Source organism: Antechinus flavipes, chromosome 1, assembly GCF_016432865.1.
Source record: "Antechinus flavipes isolate AdamAnt ecotype Samford, QLD, Australia chromosome 1, AdamAnt_v2, whole genome shotgun sequence".
NCBI classification, from domain to species: domain Eukaryota; kingdom Metazoa; phylum Chordata; class Mammalia; order Dasyuromorphia; family Dasyuridae; genus Antechinus; species Antechinus flavipes.
This window is the reverse complement of record NC_067398.1, coordinates 160,220,072-160,246,060: the sequence shown is the minus strand read 5'-3', so window position 1 is coordinate 160,246,060 and position 25,989 is coordinate 160,220,072. Positions and strand designations below refer to the sequence as shown.

At 34.0% G+C, this 25,989-nt stretch overlaps 1 protein-coding gene across 1 annotated transcript in view; it reads right to left on the bottom strand.

Annotated features, from left to right (window-relative positions):
* Positions 1–25,989, bottom strand: part of ANKRD31 (ankyrin repeat domain 31) — a 187,962-nt gene that overhangs the window by 140,364 nt on the left and 21,609 nt on the right. Inside the window, exons 7-12 of the mRNA XM_051971339.1 lie at positions 24,385–24,428; positions 20,821–21,474; positions 18,853–19,106; positions 14,948–15,075; positions 12,147–12,302; positions 5,693–5,835 (exon numbers count right to left, since the gene is read on the bottom strand). Coding sequence (XP_051827299.1) covers positions 5,693–5,835; positions 12,147–12,302; positions 14,948–15,075; positions 18,853–19,106; positions 20,821–21,474; positions 24,385–24,428 — 1,379 coding nt within the window. The remainder of the gene's footprint in view (positions 1–5,692; positions 5,836–12,146; positions 12,303–14,947; positions 15,076–18,852; positions 19,107–20,820; positions 21,475–24,384; positions 24,429–25,989) is intronic.

Below are 25,989 nucleotides of genomic sequence, written 5' to 3'. Positions count from 1 at the left end.
ACTCCCTCTTCCAATACAGGCTGGCATTTCCTCTACAACTTACAGTCTTAGAGAGTTGTCAAAAACACTGGAAAATTTAAGTTCCTCTCTTGATTGTCTATTTGCAGTGGTGGGGAGTAGACCTGAAACCAGGTTTTCCTAATATTGAATAAGTTCAATATCCACCATGACCCATATGAACATATCTAATCTGAACAAATATGAGGGAAGTGAACATATGATTCATGATTCCAGGGGAGAGGCATCAGCACAAATTCTTAAGAATAAAGTTTCTTAGTAAATCAGATTTCTGAAGGATAGGGAGTATACATGCATAGTTAAATCTTTCAGAATTATTATTCTGAAGAAAAAAAATGTCCAGTATTCTGATTGGAGATCTAGTGCTAAGATACCCAATAAGGGATGGAAGGGATGGCAAACTCTTCCCAAGTTTCATAGATGAAGCCGATCTGTTTCTCGAAAAAGAAATAAAGCTGTTGTCACTCTAAGGAAGCAAATACTATGGATAAAATAGTTTATGTTAGAGGGGGAGGTACTATTTATTTCTGGTGCATGGGTCAGAATCCTTGGTATATAGTTGCTTCAGTACCATAAACAGCAGTCTAGCAGCTCTCACTGATAGTATTTCCCTAGGATTGAGATAGTTCATCACTTGTGATGATAATTGTATTGAAATGCAGGGATGAACAATAAACTGAGATTTGAAAATTTAGAAGAACTTCAAACAGGATTAAGTACCTTGCCCAGCATCACTCAGCTAGTAAGTTTGAGTTCAGATGGGAACTCAGGAAGAACAGTCTCCCTGACTTCAGGTCTGACAATCTGTACTATTATTACTTTTCCTATTTGAAAAAGTTTCAGTAAGGAACAATAATATTTATCATAGGAATCGATTTAGGGGAAATTGATGTTTCAATCTCTAAATCAGTGTGCTCAACTTTCATTTCTAGTAAAAATGCTACAATATATTATTTTTTAAAAGTTTTTGAATAGTTTGAAAAGAAAGCAATTTTCATTATGAACCAGCATAGGTTCAAGAATAAGTCATGGTAGAATAACTGCATTTTCTTTCTTAACAGGGTTGTTAAATCAAAGTAGTACCAAAAGTGTTACATACTTGGATTTCAGTCAATGAAATTACTATCCAAAATATCTTTGTGGACAAGATGAAGAGACAATAGCAAAAAAACTATAATATTAGTTTGCATAAATACAAAGGTGTTGATAATACTACAGTACTCTCTACCCTGAGGAAACTTTCAAGAGTTATTGTTCCTATCCCTTCCAGGGCTATTGTGAAGATTAAATGACATAATATTTGTAAAGTACTTAGCATAGTAATTGGCATATAGAAGATACTATATGTAATATATAGTGTATAGAATACTCTGTATTATGTACTACTATTAATATTCATCTCTACAACCTTAAAGCTACAGTTCACATATACAAGGGTGATCAGGTTGATGAAAAGACTTTAAATCATTCCATAGATGTCATTCAAAGAAATTAGAGCTGCTTTGCCTGAAGAATAGAAGATACAAGGAAAACATGATGGTTTTCTTTAACTATTTGAAAGATGAATACAGTCAAGTTCTGCCTAAAATAATGCTAACCTAACAGCAATTAGAAACATTTGCAATATGGAAACATTCTGAATGGTTGTCCTTGAGATAATCCCTGCTTTGTACCAAGAAGGCAAGATCCAGGTCATAAGAACAAGCTAAAATTTAAGAACAACAACAAATTCCATGTCAGGTTTGTACCAGAGTGCTTGCTAATCCAGTACTTGAAATAATGAATAAAACTAGTTGCTAAACAGGATTAAAAGTCAAGGGAATCTATACAAGATTTAGAAGTTAAAATACAGACAGTAACAGTGCTTAATCCAATTTTTGTAACATTTTGGTCTTTTCATTTCAAGTTTCTTATAGTCCTTCTCTTCAGCCAGTAGTGACTTGATCACTAAGTGATAGATGAGATCCATTGTAGCTCATCCTAATTCAATTATGTCTGTTGTGCCATGAGCAACCATATTTTTTTCAATGTGACTTTTTATGACCCCACTGGGGTAAGTTTTTGTTGTTGTCGTTGATACTAGAGTGATTTGCCATTTCCTTCTTCAGTTCATTTTAAGATGAACTGAAACAAACAGGGTTAAGTGACTTGTCCAAGGTCACTCATCAATAAGGGTCTGAAGCTGGTTTTGGACTTACGAAAATGAATCTTCCTGATTCCAGGTCTGTCACCTAGTTGCCCAAATTACCAACTGCTTATTAGGCTTTTTAAACTGTATAAACACCTCATACTCAACATGTCCAAAAGAGAACTCATTATCATTCCTCAAGAACTCTCTTTTCTGACTCTATGATGAAGATATCAGCACACTTCCAGATTCACAATGTTGGAATCATCCATGACTCTTCACTCTCTCTTTGTCCATATATCCAGTCAATTGCCACTTTTTATTAATTCTATCTCCACAATGTCTCTTTACTCACAAGACCACTACTCTAGATCTCTTCTGGATTATTTTAAGAGTATCCGAATTAACCCTACTATATCTCTCCCCTCTTCAATTGATCTTTCATTTAAATGCCAAAAGTATATATTCCCTATAGTGCCATATTGCTTCAAGAAAGAAATGCATCCTCCTCTATTTGGTAATTAAAGACTTTTATAAGCTTGTTTCAACTCACTTCTCCAGTTTCATTATGTATATTATTCCTTTTCTCACCATCCACTATTCTTCACTTGACACTAATTCAGGCCTAGAATGCATTCTCTCCTCAGAGTATGAGGAATAAATGAAGGATTTAAGAAAAGGAAGTCTAACCCTTTTCAAGGCTCCTATCTTGGATTAAATCTGCTCCAACTACATGCCTTGATCCAGAACAGAGAAATTCTACCCTGTGGTCCTAGAATGAATTCTTCAAAGTTAGATTTGTTTGCTCAATGTTAGTAACAAGAAAGGAGACAATGGGCAAAATGTTACTACATTTACTAAGTAATAGATCTTTGTACATGAAGAAGTAAAGGAGAACTAATTCACATTTCAAAGGAAAATGAAGCTGAAGTTATACTGAATATTTTATACTAGAACTGGAATGAAGAAAGGGCTTCTGTTGTAAATATCTGATCTAGGGAACTGAAATTAGATGAGAAGCAAAATGAGGTCAAGTGGTGATTTAAAAAGCAATTAGTAACACAAAATAGAAAATTTTGATTATATCAAATTAAAAAGCCTTTGTACAAACAGAACGAATGCAAACAAGATTAGTAGGGAAGTAACTAACTGGGAAAACATCTTTACAATTAAAGGTTCTGATAAAGGCCTCATTTCCAAAATATATAGAGAACTGACTCAAATTTATAAAAAATCAAGCCATTCTCCAATTGATAAATGGTCAAAGGATATGAACAGACAATTTTCAGATGAAGAAATTGAAACTATTACCACTCACATGAAAGAGTGTTCCAAATCACTATTGATCAGAGAAATGCAAATTAAGACAACTCTGAGATATCACTACACTCCTGTCAGATTGGCTAAGATGACAGGAAAAAACAATGATGAATGTTGGAGGGGATGTGGGAAAACGGGGACATTGATGCATTGTTGGTGGAGTTGTGAACGAATCCAGCCATTCTGGAGAGCGATCTGGAATTATGCCCAAAAAGTTATCAAACTGTGCATACCCTTTGATCCAACAGTGTTTCTATTGGGCTTATACCCCAAAGAGATACTAAAAAAGGGAAGGGGACCTGTATGTGCCAAAATGTTTGTAGCAGCCCTGTTTGTAGTGGCCAGAAACTGGAAAATGAATGGATGCCCATCAATTGGAGAATGGCTGGGTAAATTGTGGTATATGAATGTTATGGAATATTATTGCTCTGTAAGGAATGACCAGCAGGATGAATACAGAGAGGCTTGGAGAGACCTACATGGACTGATGCTAAGTGAGATGAGCAGAACAAGGAGATCATTATACACTTCGACAACGATATTGTATGAAGATGTATTCTGATGGAAGTGGATTTCTCTGACAAAGAGACTTAACTGAGTTTCATTGGAGAAATGATGGACAGAAACAGCTACACCCAAAGAAGGAATACTGGGAAATGAATGTGAACTATTTGCATTTTTGATTTTCTTCCCGAGTTATTTTTACCTTCTGAATCCAATTCTCCCTGTGCAACAAGAGAACTGTTTGGTTCTGCAAATATGTATTGTATCTAGGATATACTGCAACATGTTTAGCATATATAGGACTGCTTGCCATCCTGGGGGGGGGGGGGAGGAGGGAGGGAGGGGGAAAAAACGAAACATAAGTGATTGCAAGGGATAATGTCGTGTAGAAATTATCCTGGCATGGATTCTGTCAATGCGAAGTTATTATTAAATAAAATAAAATTTATTATTAAAAAAAAAAAAAAAAAAAAAAAGCAATTAGTAAAAAGAAAAAGGGGACAGATTACAGAAACAAAGTGGAAAGGAAAAGGTTCCTGTAATTACTCAATCACTCTTCTGGGGCACCCATTCTGAATGGCTGTTTATATATAATAAAAAAGCTTAGATCAGAATCTTCCTCTGTACTATGAGTACTTAAAAGCTTGCAATTTGTAATTTACTCTTCAAACCATCCTTGAGTTTTCATAACCAAATTCTGATATTCAGTAACATAACTTATTAGAAGCATCAAATAATATGAATAAAATGATTCTATAAATGCCATAAATTCTACAAATGTTGTTGACCCTCTATTAAAAGTTCCTTCAGTGGTGCTGCAAAAAATTGTTCTCACTTTTTGGCCTCAAGACCCCTTTGTACTTTTAAAAAATACTGAAAGACCTCATCAAATAGATTTTCTTTTGTTATTTACTATGTTAGAAATTGAAATGAAAAGATTTGACATTGTGAACCCTGTAAAAGGGTTTTGGGAACCCCCCCAAAAAGTCTCTGAACCACACTATGACAACTACTGGTAAAGAGAGAACCTTGGATTCTTGAAGACTATGACAGCAAAGTGAAATTTCTAGCAATTTTTAATCATTAATGCTTGTGTCTTCTATTATCTCTAATTTATACTGTATATTATCTTGTTTGTATGTAGTGTTCTCATGTTGTCTCCTCCATTAAACAGTGAATTCCTTAAGAATAGAGACTAGTTGGCTTGCTTTCTTTTTATTACCTGTACTTAGCACAGCACCTGGCACATAGATGCTTAATAAATGTTGAGTGACTACTAAGCTTAAGTTTTATCACTCTTAGGTTTAACCAATTGGTTATTTTTTTAAGCACTGTGGCTCATGAAAATTTACTACCAAGTCATAAAGGGTTTGCAACTCAGTGAAGAATTCTCAAATCAATTAAATCATGGTTCCTTGAAGTACTGAAGAAATAGTATGATATGGTAGCAAGAACTCCAGCTTTGGAGACAAAGGGTTGAAATCCCAACTATTGTATGATCTGTAAGACAATAGACATATCATTTAATTCCTCAATTTCCTCACCTGCAAAATGGGAGATCTGGATCAGATGGATATTCTAAAGTGTTCAATTCTAAGTATTTAAATATTTTAAGTTAATAATGAAATGACAGTGAAAAAAACATTTTATAGACTGGTCATTTTGATTTTAAAAGCCCATTAATTGTAGGATTCATCTCTAAAAGAGAAACATTTTCAGTACCTTATAATGCCCATTTAACACAGCATCATATATTGGGGTGATTTGTTTCATCCCTTTGCAATTTACATCAGCTCCGCCTTTTAACAGTTCAAGGACTGTCTTATAAAATCCATTCACACTTGCCTCATGAAGCGCGGTCCAGCCTATTATACCAAAGGAAAATCAATATGTTTACACCTGGCATCTTAATCTTTTTTAAAGCTAACCACTGAGCTTAGGTTTTCTCTTCTTATAAAATAATTTTGATATGGAAAGTAAGCTGTATAAAAGCAACTTGCTATTTAATTTAGTTCATTCAATTCTATTAAAGATCAAATCCTGTCTATCTAGAGGTGTACTATTGACAGTGTTTCTAACTTTAACAGAAAAAAAAGTAAAACATTTTCAGGTTCCTTATCAGTCTTAAGAGGTTTGTTGAATTTTAAATACTTCACAAATAAATCTACTAAATGGATTTTTAAACAAGAAAATAAAACACAATTTCACAACTTATACAGGGTATAAAGGAATGAGAAGTGGACAGGAAATCAGGTATGAATTAGCAAGTCATGTGACCTTAAAAAAAATGCCTTCATCATTGTACTGGGTCTTCATGCCTTCATTGACTGAAAGAATTGAACTAAAGCATCTCTTAGGTTCCTTTTCCAGCTCCAACATTCTCTAATACTATATTAGGGATGGTTTCTTTGTATGTTGTATTGTGAGAGATAATGAGTCAACAACTAAAGTAAGTATAAGACTTTTTTTTCCACAATGCTTTATTTCAGAATAAAGATCATTTTATTTCAGTTTCTAACAAACAGCTGGGCTCCTGCTGCTTCTCTGGGCTTCCTTTTCTTCAGCACCTAGAACTAAACACAATATTCCGGATTTGGTCTGATCAATGCCTCTCTTAAATCAATCTAATATCATATTAACTTCTTTGAATGCCATCTTACCTCTTCCTCCATAATGGCAATTCCTTTCTCAAAGATGTCATTATTTGGCTTATAGTTTTCTCCACCCCAACCCCTTGCCCTCAGATATAGGAACTTCAATATGCATGTTGGTGTCTCCTCAGCTGGTCATCTCCAATTCTCTTGACCTGCACTTTCACTCCATCCTGAAGATAGCTTGATGGACAGAATGAAACTCAATCCTATCTCAGAGATTGACTATAAGTATAACCCTAAGTAATTCACTTAACCTCTCAGTGCCTTGGTTTTCTTATCTATAAAATAAGAGCTGAAATCAGTGACATAACTATTAGGTCTCATAGAGCTGTAAATCTATGATTGTATATAGGATGAAGAATTGTAGCTATATTGGTGGGGGGGGGGGGAAGGATTAAAGAAGGGATAAGATTGTTCCTTGCAGTGAATGTAATGATAACTGGTCATAGAATTACTTAATTGTTGTTTTGCCTGTTTCTCTGGCAAAGAAAATATTCTTTGGACAGGAAAGAAAAGAAACATTTATGGATGTGGAGTTGAAATCCTGAGAAAAACTAAAGGTAAGAGCAAGAGCATCTGTCTGCCTTTGAACTGAAGTCACTGAATCCTATCTATGACTGTGAGAAGGGAAAAGCCTTTTCTTAATGGATCTTTGTCACCTTCAAATGAGATCTCTATTACTGTGTCTTAGGGGTCAGCATTTGACTCTTGTGCTGTTTAGCACCTTTGCCCATGATTTGGATGTGGAGATTGCATTAGCCCCCTGGATACTTTAGAATCAGCCAGAGTCAAGATCAGCAAAAGTCCTTGATCTTTATTCTTTTTGGATGTGAACCAAATGACCACACGAAGTGAGTGAATCCACCAGGAATGCTGGCTTTCTCACTCCACCCTCTAACACCTGCTTCAATTTCTCTATATGCCAGACAGATCAAACCTGCACAGAGCAGTGGGCAGGGCCATTCTTTCTCCAAGCATATGCTAATAGAGTATTGTCCAATTGATAATTAACCTTAAGTGCTTGGACCTCAGTGCATCAACTCAGTTTCAGCCCATTACATTTGGATAAAGATATAAATGGTTTGTCAAGTTTGCAAATGACTAATGAGGTAGATGACAGAGGCTGGAACCAAAAGATATTCACAAGTTACAAAGATAGACAATTTAATGAACTAAAATTTAATAAGGACAAATTTAGGTCCTACATTTAGATTTTAAAAATTAATCAGACATTAGATCTCCATCTTAATGTACTAGAGAGTAGTTTGTTTAGAAAATATCTAAGGTGTTGTTTTCTCAAGTAGATTGTAATATCAATACAATTAACAGTATGTGAGATGTAAGTCAAAAAAGTTAACATAATTTTATATTTTCTTAAGTCTAAAGGGAGCCAAATGGTGTAATGAATAGAGCATTGGACCTGAGTCAGGAAAACATGAGGTCAAATAGCAAGTCACTCCAGTATCTTTGCCAAGAAAACCCCAAATGTGGTTACAAAAAGTCAGATATGGCTGAAATAACTGAACAACTCTAAAATTGATGCAGAATGTTAAGGATTAAGGAGATTAGAGTTCTGTTGCATTCAGTTGTGGTAACATCACATATAGAATAACGTGTCAAGTTCTAGACAACACATTTTACGATAGTACTGATGAATTAGAATTAGAATTAAGAAGAAAATATACATGGTCAATGGACTTGAAATCATGCCAAACGAGGCATGAGAGTACAGATATATAACCTGAAGAAAAGAAGACTTAAGAGAGCTATGATAACTGTCTTTAAGTATTTGAGGGACTATCATGTAGAAAAGTGATTCAATTTATTGGGTTTAGTCCCAGACAAAAGATTTAGCAGCTACAGATGAAAGTCACAAAGATACAGATTTCAGCTTTATGTATGGAAAAACCTTCCTTATTGTCAGACTTGAGATATACAATAGTGGAAGAGATTACCTCGAGAAGCAATATGTTCTCCCATGCTAAAAATCTTCAATCAAAAGTTGGATACTTCTTGGATTATCAAAATCAGATTCTCCTTTTTCAGATAGAGGTTGGGCTAATACATAGCCTAAGATGTTCCTTCCAGCTCTGAGGTTCTCTTTGGCCTAATTTGCTTGGCTTCCTATTCTAATAGTTTCCTTGAATCAAATGTCTAAATTCTATCAATCTCCCTTGACCTGAATGTATATAAATCACTGGTCTGTGAGACTTTTTTACTATATATAATCAAACAGAAAAGATTTTCATTTTCCACGAAGGATGAGTCATGCACTAAAGAACACCTTATGGTAGAAGGGTTCCATAGAAATGAAAAGTCTACATGTCCTTGGAGATAATCACTGAAGAGGAAATACTTTTATCCCTAATCCTACTCACAATTTCCCAGGTGCTGCTAGCCCCCCAAAATCCACTTTTTAAATTTTATCACATGGAAACTTCTTGGCATATCTTTTAATGCTGATATTTTTAAAAATGCAAATAGAATTTCTTTATTATTCACTATTACTGAGGGACATGAATTTTGATATACATTGTGCAAGGTGAGATGGTAATATAGTGTGATTAAGTTCAGATTACAGAGGTGATGGAAGCAGGGTAGGAATAAATCATTTGTGGGCTTGTTCTTGCATGCTATATAAAATATCAATTTATAAGTTGTGGGACACAGCAGAGTGATATTTTCATGTATGTTCATTTACATAATGATATTCTCATTGTGTTCCTAATGTTCTTTTAGTTGTGTACTAGTCATTATTTGGTAAATATCATTACTGTTTCTGACCCTTTTTTCCTCAAGTGTTTTGCCCATTTGCTTTTCATTTTTCAAATTCAAAATACATCTTCTAAATGTGTCAATCATCTGAATATTTTCTATAATGTTATATAACTTTAAAATCTCAGATGAAACATTACTTTCATATTTTTAAAAACATTAACTATTTGGTTGCTGGTCAAGATAACGCATGGTCCCTTCACTTGTGCTGTATTACTTGTGCTAAACTACTAACTGGATGAATACATGGATCTTGTCACACGCCGGTTGTGGTTCCTATGATTTGGAGAGAACAAAAAGACCATTCAACAAATTGCTATTTTTCCTTAAGAAATATATCACGGATTACCTTCAAGTCTAAAAATATCATGTAATAGCTAAAGAACTATTAGATTAATAGGACAGATAATAATGTTAAGGTCTGCAAAAATACTTTATAAATATAACTCATTTTATTCTCATAATTCTGTTAGATTGGTGATATTATTGTCCCTATTTTATGTATGAAGAAACTGAGACAAACAGAGGTTAAATGACTTGACTAGTTATGTAGTTAGTAAGTCTTTGAGGTAGATTTGAACTAAGATCACCCAGATTCCAGGTCTAGCTCTCTAGTCACTGTTTCACCCAAAATTTGGAATCTGAATGAAGATGAACTTAATTTTTCAGACTATGAAGCAAGGTAGGAGACAAGAAATGTGGTTAATTCTCCCCATTTGAAGTAACCTTGCCATCCTCAGTTTGTCACTTAACAAATGAAAAAGGTCTACATAACCTTTATTCATGATTTTAACTTCTCCAAAAGTTAGGCTGAATTTTTAGCCATTAGATGAAAAGAATGGAATCTCCTATAAGAGAGAAGGCACCAACATATGTCCAAAACATGAAACTTCTTTAAAGAAGCCTTAACTATAAAAAAAAAAACTTGGTATATCTGTAAGGATCTTAATAACAGGACTGCTATTTTACTCATATTACAAGTGGATTCAAGTCTCACCTATGACAGATAATAGATGTGAAACCGTAGGCAAGTCATTTAGCCTCTCCATTCTATGCAACTCTCAGACTGTAAGTCATAAAAAAAAGATGATCTGTATTAGTGAGTTTCCTCACTTGGGCATTACCTAGTCCAATGAAATTACAGGTCAAATCTCTCTTCCTATTCTATACCAAATATTGATTTTTTGTGTGTGTGAATAGAATAATAGAAATATGAAAAGCCACTATATATTTTAATGGCTTCAAAGAGAAGAACTGATTCCAGAAAAGAAAAATGTAGTAGACCAATCACTGATGACTCTTGAAAATTTTTCTTACAATTGCTCATTAAACTTGCTATAATGAAAAATTTTGTAAAAATGAATGATAAAAACAATGTAGGTTTTCTTTAGCTGAAAATTAATCTCCAAGTATCACCAAAGTTAAATTCAAAGAGGGCATATTTGTCAGTCCTTCAATAAAGAGAAAGATGAACATTGTGAAAAAGAGCTGAATTAAATTTAAATAACTACATGGAAATGATTTTTAAAGGACCAAAAACCTTTAAGGAAATTAGAAAGCAGTGAATTACCAGAAAAAAATGGTCAATCATCTCACAACATATAAAATTACAATATGTAACTTTGCTGATGCATGTCAAGTCTTCACAATTACACATTTCCCCAGAGATCCTAGATGAGGGGCATCAGAAACATTCTATCAAGCGGTCTATATAAATGTAAAAATGATCCAGGGGAAGCAGAGCCCAAGAAGTCTAGGAGAAAACCTTAGACACTGAGGAAGGATGTTCTATATATAAAATATAATAATAAGTTATTAGCAGTATCAATTTAGGTGAATTAAACAAGCTTTTTTTGTTTTGTTTTGTTGAGTAAGAAAAATGTGATTTTCAAAAGTACAAAAGCATGGCTTCTCTCAAAACAGTAGCTGAGAGACAAACATCTGAAACCATAGTAGAAATCAGGACCAAAACATCATAGGGGTAATATAATTTTATAGCTATTATAGGAGAGAAAAAAAATTTGTGTGTTTTGTGACTGTTGCTGTTCTTGACTATTATTATCTCAAAAAGACCTGCATGGGGAAGATTGTATTTGTCTAAAATCCTTGGTCACTTTTTCCTAAGGAGCTGCTGTTAAAAAAAAGTAATCAAAGAACTTTGCCTTGGTAACAATAAGGTTTTAGAGCTAAAAGGAACCTTTGAGGTCATTTAGTCCAATAATCTCATTTTATACATGGAAAACTGAGACCCATAAAATATGCGATTTTCCAAGGTAACACTGTAGTAGATTCAAGATTTGAATCTATATTCAAATTTAGAATTTGAACCCGAGAAAAGCTAGGTCCTCTGACTCCAGATCCAGTTCTCTTTCAACAATACACAAAGTACTATTTATTCCTAGAAATTCTAAATCTAGTCTTTCAATCAGATGGAAGTAAACAGGTTAGTAAAATCTCTAGAAATCTGACAAAAAGCAAAATGTATAATATCAATTTTCAGCTTTGCCTTGTTTATTGAAATTCATGAAGCCTACCTTGAGTTTTTCAAAGCACTTAATACTTATCTTATGCACTTACATTTAATATTATATTTATGATTTATATCTCTGCTTTATCTATCCCCTCACACTAGATTGTCAGATCCTTGAGGGAAGAGGCCATTTCACATATGATTCAACAAGAAACTACAAAGCACATCACACGATGAGCCATGAGTCTCCTTGGCTTGGCTTGAGAGTAAAACTTACCAGCATAATCTGGCAAGTTTATATTTCCACCTAGTTTTATATATTTCTTGACAAGAGTAGAATCATCTCCCTGAGCAGCTTTATGTAGAGGTGATTCTCCATAGATGTCTCTTCGATTAATACTTGAAAGTTTTGAAATGTTCCTGTGATTTTTTCCTATAGATAGATGAAAATAAGAAAAAAAGCACACCAAATTTCTAGTAAACAAAAATAACCATTGCTCTGTTTGAATCAGAGGGCAAAAAGTGAGCTAAAGAAGGCAACGTGCACAATTATAGAACCCAGTTAAGAAGTTCTGGAATGGATTTGCCTTGTTCTTGAATCAGAAAGTTTAAAAGAACTAGTTTATTTTATTTCAGTGCAGTTCTGCTCTTTAAAAATATCCTTAAATGTTCTGATGACAAAATAAATAATTTTTTATTTAAAATAAATAGACTGTTTAAATCATTAAGCACAATTAAATTACAACACTAAGAGCAAGCTATTATATGTTCTTTCATTTGTTTAGATTCAGACTTGTGATTTCATGCATGTGAGGAAATTTCAGTGTAAAAAATTCAGGTAAAAATTCTTCTACCAATGCAGACTGGCAACTCAACTCATCTGTAGCATACTTTTAGAAAGTAGCTTAAAGACAATGAAAAATTAAGTGACTTGTCCTTGGTCACACAGATAATATGTGCCAATTAAGAATCAAAGCCAGATCTTCTTGATTTCAAGATCAGACTTTTATTCCCAATGACATGCTACCTTCTCATTATGCAACAAAAGAAAATCTCTCAAAGGTCCCTGAAAAAAAAAAGTTAAGTAACTTCTAAAAGATCCACGAAGACCATTACTGATCACAAAATAGAAAATTTTGATTATATCAAATTAAAAAGCCTTTGTACAAACAGAACGAATGCAAACAAGATTAGTAGGGAAGCAACAAACTGGGAAAACATCTTTACAATTAAAGGTTCTGATAAAGGCCTCATTTCCAAAATATATAGAGAACTGACTCAAATTTATAAAAAATCAAGCCATTCTCCAATTGATATTTTCAGATGATGAAATTGAAACTATTACCACTCACATGAAAGAGTGTTCCAAATCACTATTGATCAGAGAAATGCAAATTAAGACAACTCTGAGATATCACTACACACCTGTCAGATTGGCTAAGATGACAGGAAAAAATAATGATGAATGTTGGAGGGGATGCGGGAAAACGGGGACACTGATGCATTGTTGGTGGAGTTGTGAACGAATCCAGCCATTCTGGAGAGCGATCTGGAATTATGCCCAAAAAGTTATCAAACTGTGCATACCCTTTGATCCAGCAGTGTTTCTATTGGGCTTATACCCTAAAGAGATACTAAAAAAAGGAAAGGGGACCTGTATGTGCTAAAATGTTTGTAGCAGCCCTGTTTGTAGTGGCTAGAAACTGGGAAATGAATGGATGCCCATCAATTGGAGAATGGCTGGGTAAATTGTGGTATATGAATGTTATGGAATATTATTGCTCTGTAAGAAATGACCAGCAGGATGAATACAGAGAGGCTTGGAGAGACCTACATGGACTGATGCTAAGTGAGATGAGCAGAACCAGGAGATCATTATACACTTCGACAACGATATTGTATAAGGATGTATTCTGATGGAAGTGGATTTCTATGACAAAGAGACCTAACTGAGTTTCAATGGATAAATGATGGACAGAAACAGCTACACCCAAAGAAGGAACACTGGGAAACGAATGTGAACTATTTGCATTTTTTATTTTCTTCCCGAGTTATTTTTACCTTCTGAATCCAATTCTCCCTGTGAAACAGGAGAACTGTTTGGTTCTGCAAATATGTATTGTATCTAGGATATACTGCAACATATCTAACATATATAGGACTGCTTGCCATCTTGGGAGGGTGGGGGGGGGGGGTGGAGGGAGGGAGGGGAAAAAACAAAACATAAGCGAGTGCAAGGGATAATGTTGTAAAAAATTACCCTGGCATGGATTCTGTCAATACAAAGTTATTATTAAATAAAATAAAATTAAAAAAAAAAAAGATCCACGAAGAAAATAAGTCTCTTTTTTCTTAAATACTGAAGAAGTACTGTTAATAGCTAAATTATCACTAATAACTTTTGTATAGCACTTTACAAATATTATATTATTTCATTGGCCCTGATCCTAATCTAAGGGACAAATCTGATTCCTTGAACCAAGTAGAAAGAATTCTAAATGTGTTATTTCAGTTTTCTACTTTACTCTGAATGATAAAATAGTCTTCTTGTCTTTGAGAATATGAAGCCTTAAGTGGCCTCCTAAACTGATACTCCTAATAAGCCTTGATTCAATTCTTCCAAAGTCTTACTGCCAACCTATCTAGGCCTAAACCAATGAATATGGCTTTCACTTTCAAAATGTCGATTTTTTTAGTTGAATTTCCTGTAGTTCACTATCAGATTTTTTTAAGCATAGAAGTGCTTCTGTTGCTATTAACAGTAGTTGAGTACTATCATACTACAAAACCTTATTTTGATACTATCTATCAAGATTCTCTGTTACTATTTTAAAATACCCGAAATTGCTTTTACATGAACATGGACTAATACTGTTTACTCTGTAGTTACTTAGAAATTTTCTTTTCTGAAAGAATGAGGGGGAGGGGTGGAAATAGGTTTAAAAAAAAATAGTAATGTACACAGGAAAGAAAAATATGGCCTGTTAACTAAATTCTGCTGCTTTTGAAAAGGGGTCCTTTGACCATTCTATCAGAAGCATATCATTTGAGCAAACAGATATTCAAAATGAAACTTACTGTTTTTTGTTGTTCTTCTACTCTTTATTATCTCTTCATCATCACAGCTATAAGCAGATAAAAACTGGTTTTTGCTCCATTCCACAGACTTATCATCACTGGTATTTTGAAAAGCAGAATCTTGTGTTCTAGGAAAATAAATGTGATTTTTTAAAATTTTAATGTAACTTTTCTCTTTTTTATAAACAGCACTGAATTTATCATACTAGATTTTGGTAGAAATTTTAAAGCTTAAAGAAAGTCAACTAAGATGCTTTAAGAGCAAAGCAAAAGAGAATCTCTCAGAAAGCATGTAGTCTTCCTAAGCTTCCCACCTATATTCCTAAACTATCCAGTCTCTGTATCAGTTATAGGAATTCTTCAGCCCCCTCAACTAAGTATGATTCATTAACTAAGGATTAAAGTTCACTCTTCTATGTTACCTTGCCCCCTAATATTTGTTGTAAAGATCCATTGTCAATGAAAAGAAGACAGTCTATTTGCAGTACGGAATACAAAAAGTACTCAGCAAGAATCTCAACACAAAGATAGGGACTGAACCTACAATTTCACTAGAATTAGGAATCCTACTAATGCATCACAGCACCTCCTCTATAATTTAAGCCTTAGAAAGTGGTCTAGATTAATCCTGGAGGGGATGGAGCCAAGAGGACAGAATAAAGGCAGGGATTTGTCTGAATTCTTCCAAATTCACCTGCAAACAACATTAAAATAACACCTCAAAACAAATTCTGGAGGAGCAGGCCCAACAAAAGGATGTAGTGAAAAAAAATTTCAGTCCAAGACTGAAAAAAAATCTTGGGAGATTGACAATCAAAGTTTGACTCCCTGGGGTGGAGATGGAGTACAGGCAACTCAGCAGCAGGCCTTGAGGTGACAGAATTGGCAGTAGTTTTTTAGAGCACTCAGCCCACAGGAAGTAAGGAGATCAAACAATTGATCAGAAGGAGATTATAAGAGACTCTTTGATAGCATTGGGAGTAGGACTCTATTGCATTGCCTATATATGATTCCAAAATGCAGTCCCAGGATGAGGAAGAGCACTAGTAAGATCAGGAAGGCTGAGTGATATTCCAGAATAATAAAGAGCTTTTGTAGCTATTCACAGACAACAGCATAGACCAGAAGGACAATGACTGCACCTCTTTTTAGATCATATAATCTTGGAACTAAGAGATTGCAGATCCCCAGAGCTAATTCTGAAAACAGTAGCAAAAAAACCTAAATCTTATAACAGTGGGAAAAGAACCCAGCTTTAACATGTTGTTAAAAGTCAAGAAATAATAGAAAACAGAATAAACAAAAAACAAAAGAACCTGACCATAGAAAATTATTATGGTGTCAATACTGGGTCTGTATCCCAAAGAAATCATAAAAGACAGATAAGGACCCATATGTACAAAGATGTTTGTTAGAGTTCTTTTTTTAGTGTGGTAAGGAATTGGAAATTGAGTGGAGGCCCATCAATTGGAGAATGGCTAAATAAGTTATGGTATATGAATGAAATGGAATACTATACTATTGTTCTTAAAGAAATGATAAGCAGTCTGATTTCAGAAAAGTCTGAAAAGACTTACATGAATTGATATTGAGTGAAGCAGGTAGAACCAGGGAATCATTGTACCTAATAACAGCAAGATTAATTGATGATCAACTATGATAGACTTAGCTCTTCTCAGCAATGTGATACAAGACAATTCCAAAAGACTTGGAATGGAAAATGCCATTCATATTCAGAGAGAGAACTATGGAGATTAAAAAAGCATAGTATTTTCACCTTTTTTTTGTTTGTTTTCTTTCTCATGGTTTTCCCCCATTGGTCTGATTTTTCTTGCACAATCTGACAATGGAAATATGTCTAAAAGGATTGTATATATACAACCTATATCAAATATGTAAAAGAGGATGGGAGAAAAATTTGGAACTCAAAATTTTACAAAAATGAATGTTGTAAACTATCTTTATTTTGGAGAAATAAAATACTATTGAGGGGAAAAAAGAATATCAAGGGAATCATTGAAAAAACATGTAAAGGAAGGTGACTTAGTCATACCAGATCTCAAACTGTATTATAAAACAGTAATCATCAAAACAATCTAGTACTGGCTAACAGAGTGGTAGATGAGTAGGATAGATTAGACACACATACACAGCAGTAACTTGCAACAGTGATCTATAACAAGAACTTGATATTTGACAAAAACTGCTGGGAAAACCAAAAAATGATTTTGCAGAAACTAGGCATAAACCAACATCTCACACTGTATACTAAGATAAAGTCAAAATGGGTACATGATTTAGACATAAGGGGTGTACCCTAGACAAATCAGGGGAGTATGGAATAGTTCACCGGTCACATTGGATAAGAGAAAAAACTTCGTGACCAAACAAGATAGAGAGAATCATGGGATATAAAATGGATAATTTTGATTATGTTCAGTTAAAAATGTTTTGCACAAACAAAGGCAATGTAGCCAAAATTAGAAGAAAATCCCACTACTCGGAACAAATTTTTACAGCAAGTCTCTCTGATAAAGGGCTCATTTCTCAAATATATAAAGAACTGGGTCAAATTTATAAAAATACAAGTCATTCTTCAATTGAAAAATGATCAAAGGATATATACAGGCAATTTTCACATGAAGAAATAAAAGGTATATATAGGCATATGAAAAATGCTCTAAAACACCATTAGAGAAATGCAAATTTAAACCACTCTGTGGTATCACCTTACACAACTATCAGACTGGCTAATATAATAGAAAAAAATAACAAATTTTGGAGAGGATGTGAGAAAAGTAGGACACTTGTTCATTACCTTTCATATTTAAAGAGAACCAAAATGACATCACAATATTAAGATCAATGCACAGTGTAACAGATTGTGGTAGAACAGATCAATATGAGCTTGGTTAGGTCTATCATAGGTCAGGCATAAATAGTCCATATGAATATTTGGTATGGGAATGTCTCTAAATTTGTGCATTATTTGTGTGAAAATTGAGACACTGATGCACTGTTGGTAGAATAATGATTCAACCATGTACAAAAATATTTATAGCAGCTCTTTTCATAGTGGCAAAGAATTTGAAATTGAGGGAATGTCCATCAATTGGGGAATGGCTAAACATGTTGTAGTATATGATTGTAATGGAATACTATTGAGCTTTAAGAAATAATGAGCAGCATGCTTTCAGAAAAACCTGGGAGGACTTACATGATTTGAGGCAAAGTGAAGTGAACAGTACCAGGAAAACATTACACATTCTAACAGCAATATTGCAAGGATGATCAGCTGTGAATGACTTAGCTGTTCTCAGCTGTTCAGTGATCTAAAAAAACTCTAAAGGATTCATGATGAAAAATCTTATATATCTCCACAGAAAGAACTGATGAACTCTAAATGAGACTGAACCATCCTTTTTAAACTTTATTTTTCTTGGGAGGTTTTTTGGGGGGCTGTTAACTTTTACAACATGATTATTATAGAAATACATTTTATAAAACTGCACATGTACAATCTATATCTAATTGTTTTCCTTCTCAGGAAAAGAGGAAGGGAGGGAAGGGAAAAGAATATGGAATCCAAATTTTTTTTAAAAAACCTAATATTAAAAATATTTTGCACATTATTGGGAAAAAATAAAATATTTGAAAAATGACCCAAAAAAGTGGCATAGAGCACAAAGTGGCTAAGCGACTTGCCCAAGGTAAAATGGTCATTATACTTAGATAGGACTATACACTTTAGAAAAAAAATAAATACAACAATGTTGTTGCTATATTTTGGATCCACCAAAAACTGTCATCCTCCTCAAGGACAGTTATCTGCAAGTCTGGTATAATGCCTAGGGAAAAAAAACAACAAAATAAAACAACAAAAAAACTATAATTTGACAGCATACCTGAAATACTCAATTGGAAGTATACTATCTGTTTTCTGTAGAATCTCTTCCGGTACTTTATATGCCTCATCTATATTCTTAGAGGTAGTTTCTGCTCTTACTGTTTTCAGTCTGGCTGATCTCCTTAACATGTATGAAGTTTCTGTATTATTTTCCATGGTATTTAAATTCCCCTCTTTACTAAGTGCATCAAAGCAGGCAACATTTTGATGTGCTAAGGTTTCCTGTCCAAATGAACTTGTATATTCTTTATCCTAAAAGCAAAAGGAGTCAGAGTCATAAATAATGCTGAAAAATCTTTTTAAAAAAATCCTGAAAGAAAATGTTTGTGTTTCCCTGGCATGTTCTTTCTAAGGCAAAAATATGCACACAGATGTACTTAAAATACAAATATGTTGGAAAACATTTTATCAATACAGGAAATACATTTTAAAATTTCAGAAAAAGCTTAAGGTAAGATAATCATAGCAGCGGTCTTGATTTTCAAAAGAAATGAATTAGTGAAAATAGGGTCACTCTACATTCCTTTAATGTAATATTGCATCAAGTTGTAGAGATAAAAGAGCAGAGAACTGTTTCACCTAGAGACACATATGTACACTATATTAAATGCTATAATACAGATTATCAAAGTATAGTCAGAGGATTCACGAAGCATCCTTGCAACCCTTTTAGGGAGTCTTCTAGGTAAAAACCATTTTCATAATAACACTAAGCTATTATTTGCCCAATAAAATATTCTTCCTTTTTCCAACTATATATTTATGTAAAGCCAGATTTTCTTCACATACTTCAAACAAATAACATACTATATAGATTGACTGCAAAAGCAGATATGAAAATCTAACTGCTTCTATTAAGCCAGACATTAGAGATTTGTAAAAACATGCAAAACAATGCCCTATTTTTTCATTAAATGTTATTTTGGAAAATAGTTATTTTAATAAAAATATTGTAACATACAATGAGTTTATTATAATTTTAAATGAACTGAATTTTTTAAATTTTATGTGTCATTTTCTAATATGGTAAATAACTATATAGCTCTAACTATAAACAGAAGCTCTTTAGAGTTCTCACTTTTAAAGAATGCAAGCATATCCTGCAATCAAAAAGTTTGAGAACTGCTCTTATGATGTGTCAGATCAAAAGTTCATACATCCCCAGATATTAATTCTCACAGTAGCATCATGAGCCACTTTACATGAGAGACATTCTCATAAATGCGATATTTTCTTTAGATGAGAATGGATATTCTCTTGGCCCTGATTCCAAAATGTGATCTATGTCTCCTCAACAGTAAATCATCATATTATACAACTCAGAATCATATATAAATCTGGAAAGGTCTTCAGAGGCCTTCTAGCTCAAGCTCCTCATTTTATAGATGAGAGGACTCTGGGATCTAAGGAAGTTCAATGATTTGCCTGGTATCATGCTGGTGATAAGTCACAAAGTTGGGATTCAAACACAGATCTCCTGATCTCAAATACAGTTTCTTACTACCATGCCATGTCTTTTCCAATTATCCATTATGGTTCTGTCATCCATGACATTTAACCAATCTAGTTTGTCTCTACTCCACATCCAAAAAGACACATACTTATTAAGTCTTTCCAAGCTCACATAAGAAAATCCTGATCATAAATTCTCTTATTCCTATCCAGGTAAAAATGAGCAATAAGTCTTCACAGACATGTCGAGGAGGAAACTATTCATTTATTCTCTTCCTCAATTTTTCCTTAGGTCAAGCTCATTTATTGTCAATGAAGAAAGACCTTTGGCTGGGGAAGCTTTTAATGAGCATCTTTGTTTCAGTGCTGATGTAATGACAATTTCCCTATAGGACTGATCATAATTAGTGTGTGAGATTTTAATTTAATTTAGCTTAGAGTCAATATTCAATAAAGGGTTTGCTACTTTAATTTCTATAAAAGGTAACATTCAAGGACTAAAATTTGTACTTACTTGCTGCATTGTTATATTCTTGAACAAAGGCTCAGTTAATTTGGGACCTTGTCCAAAAGTCTGAACAGAATGTTGAAATTCAAAATTCATTCCTGCTATTTGAGTGCAATCATCATCTGTCTGAGAAATGCTGGGTTCTGTTTCTAAGCATTCATCCTCAGCACAGGGCCTACTGTCTCTTTCCACTCTTTGACAGATGGATTCAACCATAGATTCTGACAATGTGTTCAGAGCTGTCAGCAGCTCAGCTGGTAATGCATCATTTTTGTCATTTTCTTGCATGTCTTCTGTCAGACCATCTTCCTGACAAATCAGCAAATGATCTAAAGGTGACATTGATTTGGGGCTACCCAAATCACTCAATGGTTTTAATAGCTCTTTAGTTTCAAATTCATTCACTATAAATGGGTATTCACCCAGAATACTTTCTGAAAATCCTAAAGTGTCTTCTATAGTGGGTACCAACATTTCACAGGAACAATCTTCCCTGATTTCTCTTGAAGGCAAAGCAACTTCCTTTAGAAAATGTGATAACATGCTGGATCCCTCCAGCTTCTCTGATGATTTTTTCTTTACTTCTACTGCGTTATAACTTGTAGTAACAGCACCTGAGAGTAGACTAGTTTCAGGAGAATCAACTCCAACACTTAATTCCTATAAATTCCAAAGAGAAATTCCAATATTAAAGTGTATGCAAAAGAAGTCTATCACAACTTGATCATTGTTTAAATTTTTAAGGTAAATATTAAAAAAAATACAGTTCATCCCACTTAAGTACACACACACACACACACACACACACACACACACACAGAGACAACTTTGACAATTTGCTTTTCCATCAAAACTGCATATCCCATACTGAGAAGACAAGATAATTCATAAAATCAACACTTTATACTCCCTCAATAAAGTCTGGTGTTTTTTTTTTTAATCTTAACTTATCCCTTCTCTTCTCTCCATACTTCTCATCTGGAAATGCTCAGTAAAATAGGCAAAAAGGAAATGATTCAATGAAAAAAGAGTAAACAAGGAGTTAGTGATATGCAAATGATATTTTACATTAATAATCAAAAGATGTAATGGAAAGAACATTTGAGCACTAATTTCAGTTCTGCCACTAACTAGTTTTGTGACTTTAGTCAAGTTCCTTAACACTCCAACTGGTCCCATTTATTGATCCTCCATTTTTCCTCAATCAAAAAATGAAAGGATTAGATTAGATGGTCTCTATTGCCCCTTTTCATAATCTAGCATTCTATAATTCTGCAAAAGCAGCTTTAATAAAGTCTTTAAAAGACAGTCAACAGTTTTTTTAGTCATAATAGGAGGGACTACTGAAGTGGGTATTACATTAATTTAGATATTCAGATAAATTTAAACATTCAATATAGTCACCTGGGAGACAAGAACATTCCAACAAATACTGCTATTGTTCAAAACATTTTTGGATCACTCTTTTTGAACCTTCCTGCAGAGACAATTTATCATATACAATCTGATCATTATAGAACAAAAATTTTATTAGTTTGATCTAATGCACAAGACTTGAATGACTTTGGGCTTTTTCCTAAAAATCCAAATCTAGTCTCAAGTTGTGAATAACTGATATCATTGAGAATATTCAAAAGAGTCTGCTGTAGGCTTGCAAGATTATTCCAAAATAAGATTCCAAAAATGTTTAAACAATAGTAAAGAATGAGTATACTTTTCTATGGCCCTTTCAACTGGTAAGTGGATGTCTTGCACATAGTAGCATCTCAAGAGATACTTGCTACTTTGATATAATAAAAAATATATAAATCCATTTGTTCTTCATCCCATCCTCATACTCTATCACCTTCAGTGGGTTCAGACAACTTTAAGCTTGTTATGAAAAGCCTACATATTTCTTATATGTATTCATAGAATTGAAGTGTAAATTAGCATGAAGCCAAAAAGATTCGGAAAATTTGCAGAGAATCCAAGACTTAGATCTTGATCTAAATCCTTTAAAGCAAGTTCAATCTTATTTTCTTCACAAAGCCTCTTTTAAATGGTTCTCTTTGAGTGGAATCATTCTAAACCACATTGAGAGCTTCCTTCTCTCAAGTCCTATTTTATTTATAGTCTGCTCCATAAAATTTAGCTCTTCCCCGCCTTATTTTGTGTTCATGTCTCATTTGTTCCCCAAATAATAATATTCACTTTGCCCTTCTACATAAGGCTTGTTACTAAATTACTTTGGATTATTTCCTAAAATTAAAACTCAGTCTCAAATTATGAAGATTTTCTATCAAGCGGAATATCAAAAGGGTACACTACAGATTTTCAAGGCTATTCCAAAAGATAAGTTATACTTATATGTTTTATTGACGGTCTTAATATATATACAAAGCATTATGTCTAGGCACTAAGACTGTAGGAGTCCACAATATAGTTGAGAAAAAAGGACATGAACCACATTAACAGGTTTACAACAATATGAAAGTTAAACATAAAAATATAAAGAATGTCAAAGTAGTATATAATTTACTGCCAAATGAATGTCAAGGACAGTGGTCTACAGAATGAAATGCAGTTCAGACACCATTGAGTAGCTATGAGAGGTTTCAAGAGACTTGAAGGAGAAAAGATTAGAGGTGGGCCTTAAAGGCTGCAATAGGTTAGGATTAGCAGGAAGAAAGACACAATAGCCTAAACAGAGGAATGGCAAGAGCTAAGTCTTGTTGTGGGAGGGCACATAGGGAAGTCTAACAGAAACAGAGAATTCTGGCAGGAGAGTAGAGAGAAATAAAATAGGAAATATATTGGTACTAGGATGTTAAATAATTTGTCTTTTCAATGTACCAAGTTACATGGTAAGGAAAAAGTTCCTGATAAGATTGTAGGGGAGTATAACTACAGATGTAATTACTACTAACATCTCTGAAAGCCATTTTAAAAAGGATGAATTATCTTTTTCTTAGGATAATTTCATTATGGTACTACCTAAAAACAAAGAGTAGATTAGATTTTCCTTATCAAGCTCCTCCTAATTTTAATTTTTTTAAATTAAAAACTATTTATTTTTGTTCCTTTTCACTCCACCCCCTATTGAAAATAAAAAGGGAAATAAAACCCTTGTAACAAATACAGACAGTCAAGCAAAACAGATTTCATAAGATACTGCTGAGATAACTAGAAACTATGGCAGGAATTAGCCCTAGCACCATAATAACAAAATAAACTCCAAAGGTCATATAATAAGCAAATGAGAGAAGCAAACAAGAAATTATCTTTTATATTTTAGGAGAAGGGAAGAGTTCATGAACAAACAAAGAATAGAGAGGATAAACTGAGCAATTTTGATAAATTTACTTAAATTAAATCAAAAAGTCTGTGAACAAATAAAACCAATACTTCTAAGATTAAAAGAGAAACAATTAACTAAAAAAAATCTTTACTGCAAGCCTCTCTAAATATATATTCTAAGATATATAAGAACTGATTCAAATTTGTTAAATAAGAGCCATGATCAAATAATAAATGCTTTCTTTTAGCTGTCTAAATCATAAATAGCCTAAGATGTACATGCAGACTAACCTTTTCTGGCCTTTGTAGAAATCCAAGGTCTTCCACATCAAATCCTATAATAACAACAACAGTTGGGAAAAAAATACAACTTTATCAAAGCATGTGTAGTTTTGTCCTAATGTTAAGACTTTATTTCCTACTGAAGAGGGAGGGAAACTGTTCCCATTAAGATTAAGTTGTATTCCCTTTAAGAAACTGTATTTCCTTTTGATCTATGATCTCTTTGGAGTTTCAGCCCCTCCTGAGGAAGGTATATCCCCCCAGATAAGTTATCTTTCTGGGATGCCAGAGCTTTTGATTAAATTAGAAATCCTGGTCAAAAAAACACTCCTTTGAAGTGTTGTTAATTTCAATAGGAGATCCAGGTTGAAAACTGATAAGAATCTAAGCCTGGGAACCTCGACTCCTGAAGTCCCAAGACACCTTAAAAAGGGCAGTATCTGGACTAGCTCCTTGCACTTTGCTAGGACCCGGCCCACTGATTCTTTCAGTGTAAAATTCCATTTTCTTAATAGGTCTTTGCTACTATAGAAGTCAGTGTCTTGGCAAACTGATTTCTATCCAAAAATAAACTTTCATTTTGCAACTAATAAGTGAATTCTTTCACTTTAAACCTGTGTCTGATTAAGGGGATATTGTAATAACTCTCTTATTGCCACTAACCCCATGGCCACCAGGAATTGAGGACATTCAAACCACATCATTTTTGGTTCCCTGACTGGGAAATCCCGAAAATCTGGACAAGGTAAAAAAAACTTTTTTTTTCTTTCCTATTTTGTAATGGATGCTCAAAGCCACCCACTATTAAGTTTTGGGTTGTTGTTGTTAGAACCTCAGACTTGGGCAGAATTCTCCAGGGACACTCCATGGGAATTGCTATGGACTGACAAAAGGCCTCCTTTTGTTGCTCTCTGTCTCTAGAGACATCTAGATGCAGGAGAGGTGCTGCAAGAATTTGAAGAAAAAACTAAAAGCTTTTATCTGTCAAAAATGAGACAAAACACCTCTGCCTCTAAAAGATCCTTCTTTGAGCAGAGACATTTGGCTTGAGAAAAATCCCCTAACTGGAAAGCTTAAAATGCTTAGATTTTGCTAGAAGGGAATCAAACTTCTTCTATGCAGCTCCTCTAGCTATCCCAGCTATCCAGCCCAGACAAAGCACTTCTAAATTTCTTTTTCTCTCACCTGAGATAAATCCTGGACTTTCCAGCTTTTCCAGAATTTTGATTTTAAGCTCTGCCCTCGGGCAGAAAGTCTGAGGCATTCTGAGCAGAAGTGCCTCTTTCAGAAAGCTGAACCCCTCAGACCAAGGAGAAACGTGGCCATTACTCTGGGGACCCCACCCAACTTTCTCAGGAGTCCAAGACTGGCACCCTCTTTGATCTGTCCTAGAGAGATAAATGGAGAAACCTAGAGAAGCCAAGTTTGAGCCCTCAAGCTTTTCCCACTCTGCTGTTTACATATAGCTGCTGGAGTCTTTAATGACAGCAATCAGGCTGTTGCCAAGGAGAAAGATCATGGATTTAAAACAAGACTTGGAAACATATCTCTCTACTCTTGGCTGCTATTCCCGGGAATTACAGGAGTTGAACCATCTCCCCAACGCCCTGCCCT